Source organism: Amblyomma americanum, chromosome 4 (assembly GCF_052857255.1).
Source record: "Amblyomma americanum isolate KBUSLIRL-KWMA chromosome 4, ASM5285725v1, whole genome shotgun sequence".
In the NCBI taxonomy this organism is placed as follows: domain Eukaryota; kingdom Metazoa; phylum Arthropoda; class Arachnida; order Ixodida; family Ixodidae; genus Amblyomma; species Amblyomma americanum.
In genome coordinates this window covers 128,565,013-128,580,033 of record NC_135500.1, presented here as the reverse complement: position 1 = coordinate 128,580,033, position 15,021 = coordinate 128,565,013, and the positions used below count along the sequence as shown (strand labels likewise).

Sequence of the window (15,021 nt, the reverse complement as noted above, 5' to 3'; positions counted from 1 at the left end):
TAAACCCCTACCGCTTTTTATTTTGTATGTGTTGCTCTATGCTTCCTATCATTGCTCATTTTTCGTTTATTGTGTGGCCGCTCACAACTTTTCTCTCATTTTTGTAGCGCAAAGCCAGCACATGAGCAATGAACAAATATTTCAAACTTTCTTTGTGCTCGCCAGTGCCTATGTCATCACAGTTTGATAAAGTGTAAATAAATGGCTTATGTAACAAGTGTTCAGCAGCTGGCTTTGCCACCTCCGAAAGTGTCAGCAAAGAAAATAAATTGAAATAGCACCCTTAAACTGCCCGTGCATTCGTTAAGTGATCGCTTCTCTTCTTAAAATGCCACCATAACATCCTTGTTGTCAGCATCTGGAGATTGCATGCAGTATTTCTCACAATGTAAGCACCAGCCGTAAGCAGTCTTGTAGTTCGATGACAGAGAGGACTCTGCCGAGACAGCCGCAACCCAGACATATAAATATGTTATTGACCACTACGCTAGATCTTCCACAGTGACATTGCAGGCAAGCTGTAGTGAAAATGAATGCGCAGGCTGGACACATGTACAAAAATCGCTGATTTAAAAAAGCAACGAAAGTAAATGCGCTAATTGTTGGTAAAAAAAACAGCCGCTAGCGAGCTTTACTAACAGCCGCCGACAATTGCACAGGGTTTTTAGTGTATCGACGTTGCAGCCAAGCATTCAGGTGATAACCAGTAAAGTGGCATCCACGGTAAGCCGAAATACCGATCCCCAGAAAGCACAAATACTAAGCGAATGTGACTGCTTTGACCCGAAAACAGCCGCTGCGAACAGGGCTCGCGCAGCCATTCGTGCCCCCTCTCCGATAGCTGCGCCACTAGCGGCGCGCGCTGTCCCTATATGAAACTTTGGCCGGGATTACGCAACCAGAAAAAAACATTGAAGGACTATGCCCATACTAAAACTGTAGCTGTACTTGAGCGTTGCTTTAAAAGCACACTGATGACAACTCCATCCTACTTTTTTTCTCAGTAAAAATCAGTTATATGGCTCTTTGTGGGTATGCCAATGTTTGTCCAGCAGCAAAAGACTCATATATTGCAGACAAAACTACACTTAAAATTTTTCCACCGCTCAATTCAAATTCGTGACGTCTACACTGTAAAAGACTCCGTGATCACTGTGTGGAACAGAATGGCAGTGTAGTTCAGCCTCTGCAACCCGCACCCAAAAAACAGTGTCAAGGCACCACGACTAGCAAAATTGACTAATGAAGGCAACATCTGCATCTCATTTTTTGGCCTTTTCTGGGTTACAAAAGCTCCGGAATCAGATTGAATTGGAAAATGGTTATTTTGTCAAAATGCAGGTGCAGATGGTCCGTGCTAGATGGCCTCCAGCCCATGGCTAACGGCGACCTTAGCGGCCCACTCGGTGGCCAAGGCTTGAATGCCTGAGTCTGAGCTGACCAGAACTGCCTCCCATTGCTCGAGAGCAAATTTTTACTAGATCCTCCGGTGGAGGTTCTTTTTTACATTGCCATAGTATGTGATCATATGTGGCTGTTTAACCACAGAACCTGCACTCAGGGTTAAAGTCATTCGGGTACATTTTCGCCAATAGATACGTGCTAAGAAAGGACATTGTTTGGAGTCTTCTCCAGGCGGTCTCTTGTGCCTTATTCGACGTTTCGTCAGGTGCCGGAAATTTGTGCCTTTCAAATTTGTAATGGCTTGTGATATCATGGAAAGACGCCAGCCCCCTCTTTGGAGTAATCCATGAATACGGACGACACACCAACTTGGTTGATGAAACCTCGAGCCAGGTTGTGGAGTCTTTGTCATTAAAATGCAACAAACTATTGACATAACCCAACGTGAATTCATCCTCTGTGTCCCTTTTGATCTGTTTTATTGCAATCGATACCCATATCATAACCTGCTCACAGAACTGTGGAAGCAATAAGCCTCCTCAATCAATGCAGTGGAAAAACACATCCTAAAGGTACTTTTCTGTCACCTCCTCGTGGCACCTGTAGACACAGTAGACACACAGCAGGCACTGCAGACACAGTAGGCACACTGTAGATACAGCAGACACAGGTTTACATTAAGCCCATCTCTACCAACGGTGAAACTATGTTGAAGTGGTGGCATAGGCAGAAGCCAGCGTTGCCATAAAAGCAGCGATATGATGTAGCAGTCAGAAAGGCACGGTCACATTTCCCGCCGAACAGTGTTATGTGCCATGCTGCAGCAGAAGGAAGTGTCACGATGCGCTATAGTCTTCCCACGAGAGAAGCCTAGTGAGGTCCTATTCAGCAGGCACTACTTTGCAAAAGCCGGCACACAGTTTCACGGTTTCACAGTTGTCAGCTGTGCTCTCCTTACTGATTCATTCTAATTAAAATGCGAAAGTAAATTCGTTCAAATCATGCCTAAATGCTGTACTGACATGTATATATTAAACAGCATATCCTTAATGGCGTCGCTGAACGAGATCGATGTGAACAACTAAGGGACTATTTTTAATGTTAAAAGTTTGTGAATGAAAAAACAGCCTAAAATATAATGGCCCAAAGAAAATGTAAATCTAGGCACAAGTGCCACTATAAATGCCTACAGAACATGTTTTTGTACTAGCACTATCTTCAGCAGCACAATGTCACCTCTTAATGTTTTGTGGCATTGGCAGTGCTGCAAAAGACTACTGAGATAGAGTACATGTAGCAGAGCCCACAATTTCTATGCACCACTAACAGAAAACAACATAAAAAATCAGATGAAGTTAACCAACAGTCATTACAGAAATACCAGACAACCGTTCTACTTACCACAGGGGCTGTTTCTTCATTGCAAGTTGGGTCTAACAGACATGTGCTGCCATCTTGACGCTGAGGGCAGAGAAAAAAGTAAATAAGAGACAACAATAAACCCTATCGTTGCCAAATTGTGCAGCAGAAAAAATAGAAGAGTTAACAACTGTGAACGAAAAGACAAAACATCCCACACTCATAACCAATAGCTTTTAACAAGCACAGCCTAACAGAAATCTGGCTGTTGGACCAAAGTGTGATAAAGTAGAACTTCCGTTAAGGCATACTCGCTTAATTAACACAGTAGTGTAAAATCCCTGACTCAGCTCCCATTAAACCTTGTGCATTTGGTTCCCGCTTACGACGTAGTGGCTGATCACGAATGTCTCGTTTTGTGTGTACTTATCGCCCCGTACGAGGCCCAAGGGGTCTCTTGTAAAGCAGCCACAAACTATGCCATGCAGATGCAGTGCACGGAAACTTCACTGGTGCTCCTAAAATGTAGATGGTGGTGACATGTTGATGCTGATATAGCACAGCACATGACAAGCACATCTGGAGCTCTGTCAGAGTGACGCAGATGTGCTGACCACCACAGCTATCTCTTATCGTTGTCACGTGACCTTGGTTTCTTTGTAGCACAGTGCACCCACCGTTTAGGCTTTCGTTTTTGTCTGTGTACTGTAACTGCTATCCTTGCACTGCTGGCTGACTGGCATCACTGCATTGCTGTGATTCGGCCCCACCTTCTTAAGTGACACTGTACTACTCAGCACATCCCGCATTGAGGCAAAGCTCAGAGTTGACCCCCACCAGTTACAATGCCTGCAAAGGGCTCTTCACAGTTTTGCAGCAGGAAGACGCTGTGAGAACTATCACCTTTTGCATGTTTAAAGGGACACTGAGGAGAAATTGAAGTTGGCTTGTATCAATAGAATAGCAGCTCCTGATCACAAAAACGCCACTCTTACAGAAAACAAAGCTCTTGTAATGTAGAAAATAGCAAGAACCAAAATACAGGTGTCGCCGCCACAGGCCAATCTCGCAAGTACAAGCATGATGACTTCCTAGGACAAGAGGCGCCACCTTGGAGGAATTTTCCTTACTTCATGGAAGCCACGAATCTCTGAGGCTGGCAAAGGAAGGTTGCGCACCGCACCGCTAGCCGTCAGAAATCACGGAGTCTGCGTTTACGTCATGTACACGTCACTCCGTTCTGAGACGTCATAAGAGTTGCCGTGGTGTCATAAGAGTTCCCTGAGTTTGAATCAGAGCGGCGGGAAAAACTTTTTCATCTTCGAATCCAAATTTCTTTGAAAGAAATGCATCTTTCGCGCCCGGACAAGCGGCAACAAAGCCATGAAATGCCGAACTATCAGATTTTGCTAACAAAAAAAAATGATAGAGTTCTCCTCAGTGTCCCTTTAAAGACAGACACAGTACAGACATCTCAGTGTGGTCCGATAGTGGCAATGCTGACAGAAGCGAAACGTCATCCAATGGAAGCAACACCAATGAGGAAGCTAAAGACAGTCCGAGCCCAACAGTTGAAGAAACTCCATGCGCACTACAAGTGCTTCACTTGTTCGCCCAAATACGGTGCTTAATACAGCAGTCTGGACCTGGTTTCAGTGCCTTCAAGGCTGCACTGGTAGCTTCGAGGCCGTATCGGCGGTAGGCGGCAGACATATTTATAATGAATTTCTAAGAGAATGAGAGCTTCTGCATGAGCCTTCCTTCATTAAATATTTCGAGTATCAACTTTTACAAGATCAGTGCATACATTTAAGCTGTTTTATATATATCTATAAGCAGTATGCCGCTTTCCACATAGTTTTTCTGCGGTCCTGTGAGGTATGCCTTAACAATGTTTCACTTTACTTTTTTTTTTCGGCATGGGCTTGGCAATAGTTTGTCAGTTTGAAAATGTGCACGTCTGCAGCCTAAGCCAGAACACACTGATGGCAAAAAAAAATAAGGTGCAATGTTCTAGCAAAAAAGAAAAAGTCCACTAATTAAGATTTGAGAAGTTTTACACAGCTTCACAGAAGTGCAACACAACTTAACAATTTTTAAGCTTGGCACAACTGCTAAATGAACGTACGAGGAGTCTGCAGCTAGCCTGCAGTATGACATTAAAACAAAACAAGCCCTGTGCAGTATATTCCGTTCCCAGTCGGCACAAGCATGACATCCACTCAGCTCACACTCTGATGTAAAGCTATGCAGGGATACCTGCCGGAAGAAATAAAGGAAGTTGGAAAGAGACCACATTTCTTTTATGCTGAACCCTGATACTGGCAACTGCTTGCTATACAGTCAGTAACAATTCAACATTTCGTAGGAGCTCCACCCATGAGCAAGGCCTGATCTCCAATTCTCTCTGGTCCCCCAAGAACAGTCCCACCAAAGAAAGATGAAATGACGTTTCGGCTCCCGCACGGGAAGCCTTGTTCACAATGAAGGCGAAGCAGAAAATCGCTGCCTTAAACATGGCACATGTCAGATCCCAGACAGCTTGCGTACCATCTTGCATCTACAACATCTTGCGTAGACAACTTCATGTATGCTTCGCGCTGACTACTTCAGGGCCTATCTTAGACCAACAAAGCTATCAGGCAGCTGTGCTGTCGTCGAAGTACCAACATGTTCGCATTTACAAGAAGAAAAGCTGTACACAGAATTTAGTCACTTTGAATGCTTACATCAAACTTGAGAATGGCAGTTATGAAGCGAATTTACAAAGTAATGCTGGTCATTATAGATGTGTAAGTTGCCGGTGTGCCGGAGTGCACTGTTAACAATGTTTAAATATTTGCTTTCAACTTTTGCCCTATGCTTACAACAAATAGAAGTAAGCCTCCTTTAGCCACTTCGAAACTACTGCCACATTGAACTGCATAGCATACAGTTCCTCTCAAGGGCAATCCCACGAAAACAAATCAGTGAGGCTTGCTGCACCCAAACACCTTTAAATGCTAATACACCTGTTGTGGACACAGCAAAATGCTGCTCATATTACAGGCACGCATGAGACACATACCCTTGCACCTAAGATTGAAAATCATGGTACACAGCGCTTTTGCCTGAAATGTAGACCCTATATCATTCTAATTTGACACAGAGTTGCTGTTCAGCAAAATAATTCTCAGAACACAAGTTTTTGCAAGGGAAGCCTCCATCCAGGGTTTGCAGCATCACTGTATATGTCAGTAATTGAAAACTCCCCAACGTCCTGAAGTCACGTCACAACCCACCATGAGATTGCACCATATCACATCACGAAGAAGCAGTGCACTGCAGCTTGCCAACCAGCTATAGATTGTGGTGAGTGTATCAACATATGTATTCCGAAACTATCGTGAACTGGTCTGGATTGGGTTGGTTTATGGGGATTTAATGTCCCAAAGCGACCCAGGCTATAAGCAATGCCGTAGTGAAGGGCTCCGGCAATTTCGACCACCTAGGGTTCTTTAACATGACATCGCATAGCGCACGAGCCTCCAGAATTTCGCCTCAGTCGAAATTCGACCGCCGCGGCCGGGATCGTAAGCAGGTTAACTAATTTCTGATTACTAACTTTTTAACTATTGCAGCTAGGCAACTAGTTACAATTAGTTGCAATTTGTAGCCGGCTATTAGTAATAGCCATATCAGTTTTTACAATTTTGAAAACGTGATTACCTTTGGCACTGTCCCTCAACAAAATCTGGCTACATCGTGCCAAAATACATGTGCTTCCAAAAAGCATGCAGGCAAAACAACCTTTCCAGTGCAAGTAACAAGTCAAAAAGCCAAAACGCCACATTTTGTCGAGCCACGGTGCCAAGGATAATTGCGTTTTCAAAATTCGAAAAACTGATATGGCTATTACCGACGACCAGTTACATATGTCTAATTGCAACTAGATGCGTAACTCTACTAGATAAAAAGTTAATTATTAAAAATAAATTAACCAGCTTACTACTTAAGACGATTAACCGGTATTCTACTGTCTGCCAACACTGGTACTACTATGCTGAAAAAGCCATATTTTTACCTCAAAAAACCTATTTTTGAGAATTACTTAGTCTTCCTTGAAACACCTGGTATGCTACCAGCAATGTAGGTATTCAGGACCACACACAATAAGTTTGATAAGCACAGATGCTATTGCTAGTAAGGTCAACTGCAGTAATGCTCAAAGTGGCACAACCTGTACTATATGTTGCCCATAACATCGTGATTGATGGTGACTGATGGTATTTAATTGCGCAACCATATGTGCATAACATGAACCTTTTGAACCTTAAATTCAGAGTTTCAGCAACCAGAGCTATTTAAAACTTCTCATATACCACATATATTAAGAGCACGAACGTTGTTCTTGTCTGCGCTGTTACCAGACCTGAGATCCACATTCATTTTGCTTGCGATGAAGGTAAAAGCCACAAGAATCTCTCAGAGGCACAAAAAAAAAAAAACGTTCGTTGCAAGAGCACAGAGCCAGCAAAGAATGCTAGTATGAAACTAAGAGTTTAATGTAAATGCTTGCCTTTTTCCTTCTTTTCAGAACAATATCAATTTAACAGAGAATTTGACAAGCAACAACTCACCAAGCTGCATCCGACAACGACGTCATACATGTCAATGCCCGCATCTGCCAGGGCAAGTCCCGCCGTTGTTATGGCACTTGCCAAGGCTACATTCACAAGACAAAAGATATGCATTAATAAAAATCCAGTACATTCGCAAAACCTGCAAGGCGTAATTTGCAAATCAGTACTACTCCAAACATCAACATCTTACCTCCGCCATCATTTTCCAGCACATAAACAAATACATCAACCGTTGACTTTGGGAACTTGTGCTGTGAAAAAAAAGGAGTAAATGCCACTTGTGAACATAGCATGAGAAGTCATACTTGAAGGATGTGGCTAATAGCAGGATATGATGTAGGAATTAAAAGCAAGCAGAGACACATTTGCATTGAAAAGCTTGGCCTTTGCAAGAGAAGTTTACACCGAGAGTAGACTTTTTCTGAAGGAACTACGCTTATTTCTGCTGTAGAAAACACCACTTTTAGTAAGCTACAGGTGGTGTTAGTTTTAAGGCCAGTAATATTGACAGTCAAGGGTTCAACAAAACATCGTATGAGGAAGAGAAATCATTGTAAAGGAAAATGAACACACATCATGAAGAACATTAAAACAAACAAATAACATTCCAGGTCCGCACTGGTGACTCGTTCACGGAAAAAGTGAAAGAAAAAAGGTGCAGTATCTTATGGACGCAACAGATGGAAAAGGGAACATGCGTAGAACTCCCTTGGCAATAACTACGGAGCCCACTTGCCTGCACATGATAACATGTGCTTGACAGCATGTAGGTGGTGCGTCAAAGATATGCTAAACAGAGCTTTTAGAGGAAGCCTACAGTCAAGAATACGAAAAGCTAGGCATCAGTGTATCTGACAATAAAAATATGACTTTACCAAGTGCTAGGTATCCTTTTTCAGCTGGCATGTACAGGCTTCCGGGATTTTAAAGTAGTATAGACATCTAACTTTTGGGTGCGTGTAACTTTTGGGTGCGTGTAACTTTTGGGTGCGTGTTTTCTTGTTTGTAATGACGCATAAGGCATTATTATACATGGAGTACCACCTGGTATTCTCCTATGACCTCTAAATAATTAATACTCGAATTTCTTTCTCAAGCTGTTTTGTTTTCAACAGCTGAATGATGGCTGTGATGTCAATGAGTGGTTTTATGTCACATGAGCCATGAAAAAACTGCAATATAATCGCTGCTTCCAAATTTGTTTTCATTCTAACTCTTGAGGAAGGCTGCCTTCAGCACTGCAGTAAATTAAAACGATGAAGCAGCGACTATATCGACATTTTTCCATGCCTCACACGACATAAAACCACTCTTTGACGTCACAGCCATCTTTCGGCTGTTGAAACCGAAACCAAAACGGCATGACAGCAAAAATACAATTATAAATGATTTAGCGGTCGTAGGTGAATACCACGTAGTGATTCATGCGTAGTAATGTCTTCCGCATCATTGTAGGGAAGAAAACATGCCACCAAAATTAGGTGTCTATACTCCTTTAATAACATCGTGGCACGTAAGCATCTTATAACGACAATAAACGAGGAAAATCACCAAATGTTCATGCAAGCCCACAAGTTCTCCCCAATGCGAGCATCATTTGCTGTGCCATTCCTTAAGATGCTGACATTAACAGACATGTGATACTATTAAAAGTCTCGGAGGTTGTATGTCTCATTCCACTTCTGTTTAACCATACTTTTACCTTCATTATTTTAGCAGTTGAACTTTTTAAAATGCATGCTATAAGGACGCTATGGCCAATGCTGGGCGCTTGCGGTACGCCTGCTGAAGGAAAAGATTTTTATGGCACACACTAAAAGGCACACTTGCTCCTGCGAGCACATCCCAGAACACAGCTCTGCACCCCCCCCCCCCCCCTCCCTTCCACCTCTCCCAGTGAATTTGGCGAGGTAGCACGCGTGTACTGAGGGTTTGAGATGGTTCGAGCCCTATTGAGAACACAGGCGGAGGGAGACACGGCTTAGTACGTGCTGCAGCACCCACTCCCTTTCTAAGCAATGCTGCCTGCTTCTAGAAATTTCGGGTCCGGTTATAAAGAGCGTGTTGCATGATGTTATGCGGTGCTTAGTCAGGCTTCATGAAAGAAAGCAGACATGCCCCGGCTTTCGGGAAGCCACGAAGTGCGAGCAATGAGCTCAAGTAGTGTTAGTTATGTGAGCATCGACAGCTGTATATTAAGTGTTGGGCCAGCTTAGGTAGCCGAAAGTGACTAGAGTTTATTTTGTGTATTGGTTTCATCCATTCTGTGTTGTTGTTGCAGTTTCATAAAGTTCAGTTGCTTTGTTCCTCTATGTGTCATCCGTTCATACATCACCTGGCTGTCTGCTACAGGTCCTATGCCAAATCAACGTGTACCTCGAAGAAGCGAGGTGAAGAAGAACCTGATTTTTATTTCTGCATCAACACCGATTTTTGGGTGCGGATCTCAAACGCTACACTACATCGTCATTTACTTCAAAACAGTGACAACCTGTCCTTTTCAATAAGGACCTCACAAGTTTGAATCGACTGGTGGGTAGATTTTTAAATCCAATTTTCTCATCAATAAATGTCATTTGCTGTGGGACAAATATCAACCTAGCCAGAAAAATCCAGATAATAAATTTTTACTGAGAGCAATAACTGGATTAAGTTGTCCACAATGCCCTTTAACTTCGGAGTGATTATTGCTCTGACATGCACGTACATATATTCAGTTTCTGATGCTTTTTTTGGTCGCCCTAACCACTTTATGGTGATAGCTTGGCTTTGTGGGGTTTAACGTCGCAAAGTGACTCAGGCTATGGGGACGCCGTAGTGGAGGGCTGTGGATAATTTGGCCATCTGGGGTTATTTAATGTGCTGTCGTATCGCACAGTACATGGGCCTCTAGCATTTCTATGTGACCGCCATGGCCAGGAAAGAACCCACATCTTTCAGGTCACCAGCCAAGTATTATAACCACTGAGCCACCAAGGTAGCGGTCTTTGCAGTGAAGGTTCTTCCCATAATTGCACAGCATATACTTCCATTCTGCACATCTTTGTACACATTCACCTCTTTTACCTTGTACACATTCATTTTCTTTATTTGGCTTTAACATTTGCTTTACCTACCTGCATCAATCCTGTACTTTGCCCGATCGGCTGCGTTAACTTTTATCTAGCTGCAGTGAGCATATGCTCTATGACTCATGCTTAATGCACAGTAGACACGTCAAGAATTACACAAGCAACACATGCAGTGTATGCCAGGATCTGTGCGCGTGTGTGTGTTTTTGGTTTTATGGCATGTACACCAAGATAGGTGGAAGGATTTCTAATAAACATCAGCTGGAAAATGTCAGCTTCTTGCATTGCGGTAAATCCCTTCATTTGAAAAACTGCATGCCAACTAGCCCAGCACAAACACCGCCAAGTTTTCTGTACGCCGTTGGTGCAACTCAACATAATGGGCTGCAACACACCAGTCGTGGTGACATGCACAGGATAATGACACTCCCACGAAGCATGTCTAAAAAGAATGCTCACTCACCAAGCATACAACCGGAGCTAGCGCCTCTTCCAGAAGCTGTGAGAAGTGAAGAGCCTCACTGTCATTCATAGGCTGTCGACGAACTCGGCACGAGTACTGAGCAAATCTGAACTCACAGTTGATTTGGCCCTTGTAGGTAAAGTCTTTTCGACGAGCGATTTCTCGCGGGCCATAACTGCATGAAAAAGGGGGCACACACAGCTGTACTTCTAAAAACCAACAAGGCTTATGCACTCACTGCAGCTGCAATTGTCACTTACGATCGCAATATCAACATAATTCCAGAGATCAGCGCTTTTTTTTTTTTTAGAAAGCATTGCGATCAGCTGGAAGTGTACCGAACAAAATATGTCGTGGCTACTCAAGTAGGTGAAATGAGCCTGCACAGGGTATTCTTGTTGCTTTTTTTTCTGAAATTTATATGCACGGAATCGTCATGCGAGACATCAAAATAAGTTGGCGATACTTACACTGAGCACACAACTTTCGTGTTTCCCATTTCGACGTACGCGGACCCTTTGGCTTGGCTGACCACTCCTGTTTTTAAAACTGAAATAGAAAACAAACAATTAGCGTCTAGAAATCGCAGCAGATTTCGTACACGATAATGTTACAAGAACACGAAACAACTCACACATTGGACGAATGTCCCCAAACTGCCGACCATCGTGACGCCTTCCCAAGTTGTCTAACTGTATGGAAAAGTGGCATGCTTAATTTCTTCAAGGGTGTAAAAGGCAGCAAAATGAACACTTAGCAAGTCAGACGACGATTCTCAACGGGACGTAGTTTAGCCCAAAACCGCTGATCAATCCATTAAGAGACGCACGAGCAGTGGCGCACGCTTACCAAAGTTAACTCGCGCTTTTGATAGAGCACATAACTTTTGGCATTCTCTGGGCCGCAGTTCCTCCTTGAGTCCTTTGGAGGCATAATGATGTTTATGCTGGCACGTGGAACAGAACACAACCAGACGAGCGCGCCGGAAACTTGGCTTGGCTGGGAAATGGCTTAAACGAAACAAACTTTGCCATGCGAAAAGTGTTTTATTCTTCTTTTCCGGAAAAGTGAGTAAAAATATTGTCACGTAGTGGGGACGGCAGTCCAGGCAGTGAGGAAGACAGCGAAAGAAGGCTTCCAAAAGAAAGTAGTAGCTCTATGATTTACTGGGGCTCCACTGCCTGCTCCGTGGCTGTGGTGGCGGCAAAAGCAACGAGCGTGCTCAGCGGTCGTCGAACAGTGTGCTCGCCGCCCTCGACCGTGCTCAATTTAAAGCTGATAGCGAAGTTTCGAGATAGGGCGTGCAAAGTTATCTCAACAGTTTGGAACAACGTAGAACCGGATCCGCCTGCATGCGATCAATCTAGATTAATCTGGTCGCGTCTTGCGCATGCATCACAAACAGCTACAAGGCCGCGTGCCGGCAGCTTTAAGGAATGAACAAACAGTACAAAGATTCGCGGCATTAACCCCCCCCCCCCCCCTCAACGATCCTCGCCAGCATAGCCCTGGACTACGGGCCCCGACCACCCGGCTCCTGCGAATTAATCACCTTAATAAAAGTTTTTTCTCCCTCTCTCGCCTGAAAATGGAGGGCAACGTTGTGTCATCACAGCTGGTTATTCAGCAGCCACGTGATCCTCCTGTATTCAGTGGTCTATCCTAGAGTCACTAAATAAAAATTTATTTATTTAGCGACTCTAGTCTATCCCAAGAAGACGCCGCTCAATGGTTGGACCGGTTTGAGCGTGGTGATATTAAACGGATGGGACGACCAAGCAAAACTATGGTTCGTCTTTTTCGTCCTGAACGACCCAGCTAAAGCCTGGTACGAGAATCACGAGGTTTAATTCTTTGCAAATGCGGAAGGAACTTGGAAAAGAACTCGTGAAAACATTCACAAGCATTGACTGCAAAGAAAAGGCTGAATTACTGCTCAGGACACACATCCAACTGCCAAATGAGACCGTCTTTGCATACGTCAAAGAGAGGTGCCGTCTGTTCCGACGTGCTGAACCTCACGTGACGGAGTAGAAGAAAGTGCACTTCTTGATGCGGGGTACGTATCAGAGAAGAAATTTTTACCGGTTCGGTCCCAAACCCACCACCTAAGACTGTTGCCGAGTTCCCAACTGAAGTGTCTACAATCGAGAACCCTCGACATCCGGGCTCGGCAATACGGCCGGACACCACCAGCCTTCTCCATGGACCATGCGGACACCTCAGCGACCACCAAAGACAGCCTACGAGACATCAACTGCGAGAAGCTACGACTGCTGCCATTCTCCCCAGAGCCGCTAACACAGACACTCATGGACGTGATATGAGAAGAATGAACAAACAAACAGTTGAAAGATTCGCGGCACTATTATACTAATTACCACGCAGCATAGTATCATGGGGTCTGTGACTGGTACTCTGCACGTATGAATGATTCTTTTTTTTCCAGACATATGCAGTGGGGAAAAAAAATGTTAGCTTGTTAACATAGCAATGTTAACATATTAAGAACATGTACATGCAAATTTTCTTCCACGCTGACAACAAGCAATAATAAACCATGCCATTGTTTAATTTCCCGTAATTTAATTTTCCCCCAAAATAATCTGCTGTGTTCATTTGTTTTACAACACATATATATGCAGGCAGCTAAGGCCATCGTGTGCCAAGCGCAAGGCAAAGAAAAAAACAACAGCTAAGCCATCTAACCTTTGCACATCAGTTAACATGAACCCAATTACAGAGCCAGGATTCCATAATTTTCCACGTGCAAACAAGTGATGTTATTCACGACATCTGTAATTATGCACGCGGTACTTGTTATGCACAAGGAGCTTCTTATAGGAGCGTGGGGCTTGTGACCTGTTTTTAGCAAAGAATAGGCACAGGGGATTATTCCAGAATGGGCCGAACTGACACCTGAAAAATTAACTGTAGATGCACAGGATCCTGCATATATTTTACTTAGTCTGTGCTTGATAAGTGTTTCTATGCTAATTCTTCCCCAATTATGTTGATCTCGATCGTCTAATGAGCAAGGTTCAGTCATGACTGCCATAGTTGCAGCTTGTGCATTATAAAGCCATTTATGGTTTTTGGATGGCTTGAGGGGACACGTCTGCTATAATCTGTATTCAGTGAATCTGAAAGCCCGTTTGAACTGTACCCTTTGTTACTTGTACTTTGCATGGTTATAGCTGCATGATGGGATATTAGTAGAATGCATGAAGGTGTGTGCATGCTCTATACACATTCGAAGCATATTATGTCATGCATGTGAAATAAAATTTTCATGCATCTTTCCCAGCAAATGAGAAGTATTAAAGATACAAGCTTATTCTTCTTCAACACGAGCTATCGCAGATTTCTGCCAGGCCCTCTGTACTGCTCAATTTTTGGCGGGCACTTAAATGTTGCTTACCTCAAAATGTGCAATAAAACGGACTTTATACCTTGCCGAGAGAAATCATGTCAAAAGAGACCAATATAAAAAAAACACTTATAACTGCTCTAAAACCCTATGCAACAAACAATTAGTCAAGGTTCAAGCGTTTTGAAAGCAAGGAGAGAAAACTCCTCGGGCTGTGGAAAAGCAATAGCTATAGGACGCCTTTTCGTAAGTTTAGGTGTGAAAATGTTTATATCTTTTTAACCTGTCGGCACGATAATATCTGTCAGCAGAGCCAGCGCAACATATACCCTTTCTTTCTTGCAATTGCTCCAGATCACTAGCTCTATTGTCGTCGCTGTATTGCCATTACTGGCACTTCATTTCCACTACAACCACCATTGGTTGGTTGGCTGGTTGGCCTCAAATAAAGATGGCACATACCCACTACGGTGGAGTGGCCAAGACACAGGCAGTGATTTGCTGGAAACAGGAGCGCTTAAAGAGAGAAAAGGAGTAGTAATAGGAGATAGGCTGAAAGATTGGATGACGCAATGACAGGGGACCTGTTAAACGGACACTGAGGAGAAATTGAAGTTGGCTTGTATCGATAGAATAGCAGCTCCTGATCACAAAAACGCCACTCTTACTGAAAACAAAGCTCTTGTAATGTAGAAAATAGCAAGAACCAAAATACAGGTGTCGCCGCCACAG

At 43.6% G+C, this 15,021-nt stretch overlaps 1 protein-coding gene across 1 annotated transcript in view; it reads right to left on the bottom strand.

Moving 5' to 3' along the window:
• Window positions 1-15,021, bottom strand: part of LOC144128347 (exosome complex component MTR3-like) — a 176,951-nt gene that overhangs the window by 10,221 nt on the left and 151,709 nt on the right. The window contains exons 2-8 of the mRNA XM_077661682.1: window positions 11,769-11,884; window positions 11,554-11,611; window positions 11,390-11,468; window positions 10,920-11,094; window positions 7,576-7,636; window positions 7,383-7,468; window positions 2,806-2,865 (exon numbers count right to left, since the gene is read on the bottom strand). Of these exons, the coding sequence (XP_077517808.1) occupies window positions 2,806-2,865; window positions 7,383-7,468; window positions 7,576-7,636; window positions 10,920-11,094; window positions 11,390-11,468; window positions 11,554-11,611; window positions 11,769-11,852 (603 nt within the window). The 5' untranslated portion in view covers window positions 11,853-11,884. The remainder of the gene's footprint in view (window positions 1-2,805; window positions 2,866-7,382; window positions 7,469-7,575; window positions 7,637-10,919; window positions 11,095-11,389; window positions 11,469-11,553; window positions 11,612-11,768; window positions 11,885-15,021) is intronic.